Source organism: Pygoscelis adeliae, unplaced genomic scaffold (genome assembly GCF_000699105.1).
Source record: "Pygoscelis adeliae isolate BGI_AS28 unplaced genomic scaffold, ASM69910v1 Scaffold139, whole genome shotgun sequence".
Taxonomy (NCBI): Eukaryota; Metazoa; Chordata; class Aves; order Sphenisciformes; family Spheniscidae; genus Pygoscelis; species Pygoscelis adeliae.
In genome coordinates, this window is record NW_008825613.1 from 2,019,735 (window position 1) to 2,020,465 (window position 731).

The 731-nt window shown below is 68.7% G+C and overlaps 1 protein-coding gene across 1 annotated transcript in view; it reads left to right on the forward strand.

Moving 5' to 3' along the window:
• Positions 1–482: 482 nt before the first annotated feature.
• Positions 483–731, forward strand: part of ECHS1 (enoyl CoA hydratase, short chain, 1, mitochondrial) — a gene marked incomplete at its 5' end in the record, with an annotated part of 1,578 nt that continues 1,329 nt past the window's right edge. The window contains one exon of the mRNA XM_009332785.1: positions 483–707. Within this exon, the coding sequence (XP_009331060.1) occupies positions 483–707 (225 nt within the window). The remainder of the gene's footprint in view (positions 708–731) is intronic.

Here is a 731-nt window from a genome sequence, read left to right on the forward strand (position 1 = left end):
AGCCCTGGCACCGGTTCTCTGCACCGTGCACGGGACCTGGCACCGGGTCCCTGTGCCGTGTATGGGCTGTGGCACTGCGTACCAGGGTCCCAGCACCGTGCACCGGGGCTCAGCACCATGTACGGCCCCAGCACCATGCACCCGGGCCCAGCACAGTGCATGTGCCCAGCACCTCGCACGGGGTCCCAGGCCCGTGCACCAGCTGCCAGGACCATGCACTGGGTTCCACCACCGCGCACCGGCCCAGCACAGGGTGGTCACTGGGCTGCACCTGCCCTGGTCAGGATCGCACCGGGAACTTCCCGCGAGCCCTCCTCTGAGCACCCAGGGTGACATCCGGCTGGCTGCCAGTGACCGCTGGCAGGTGCCCGCCACCCTGAAGGTCGCCTTAAAATAGTGCGGCGCTGCGGCACGTGGCACGTGGAGGGGGTGTGTGGGGGGGTGTCTCATCTGGTTGCAGGCAGCCAGTTGCCTAACGGGGCGGTGTCGGGGTGTGGCGGGCAGGGGCCCGGTTCCAGTACCTGGCAGTGCAGAAGGCGGGGGCACAGCAGAGCGTGGGCCTGATCCAGCTGAACCGGCCACAGGCGCTCAATGCCCTCTGCGAGGGGCTGATGGAGGAGCTGCGGCGGGCGCTGGAGGCCCTGGAGAATGACCCGCAGGTGGGGGCCATTGTCATCACTGGCAGCCAAAAAGCCTTCGCAGGTAGGGCCGGGAACCTCCACCCACCCCAA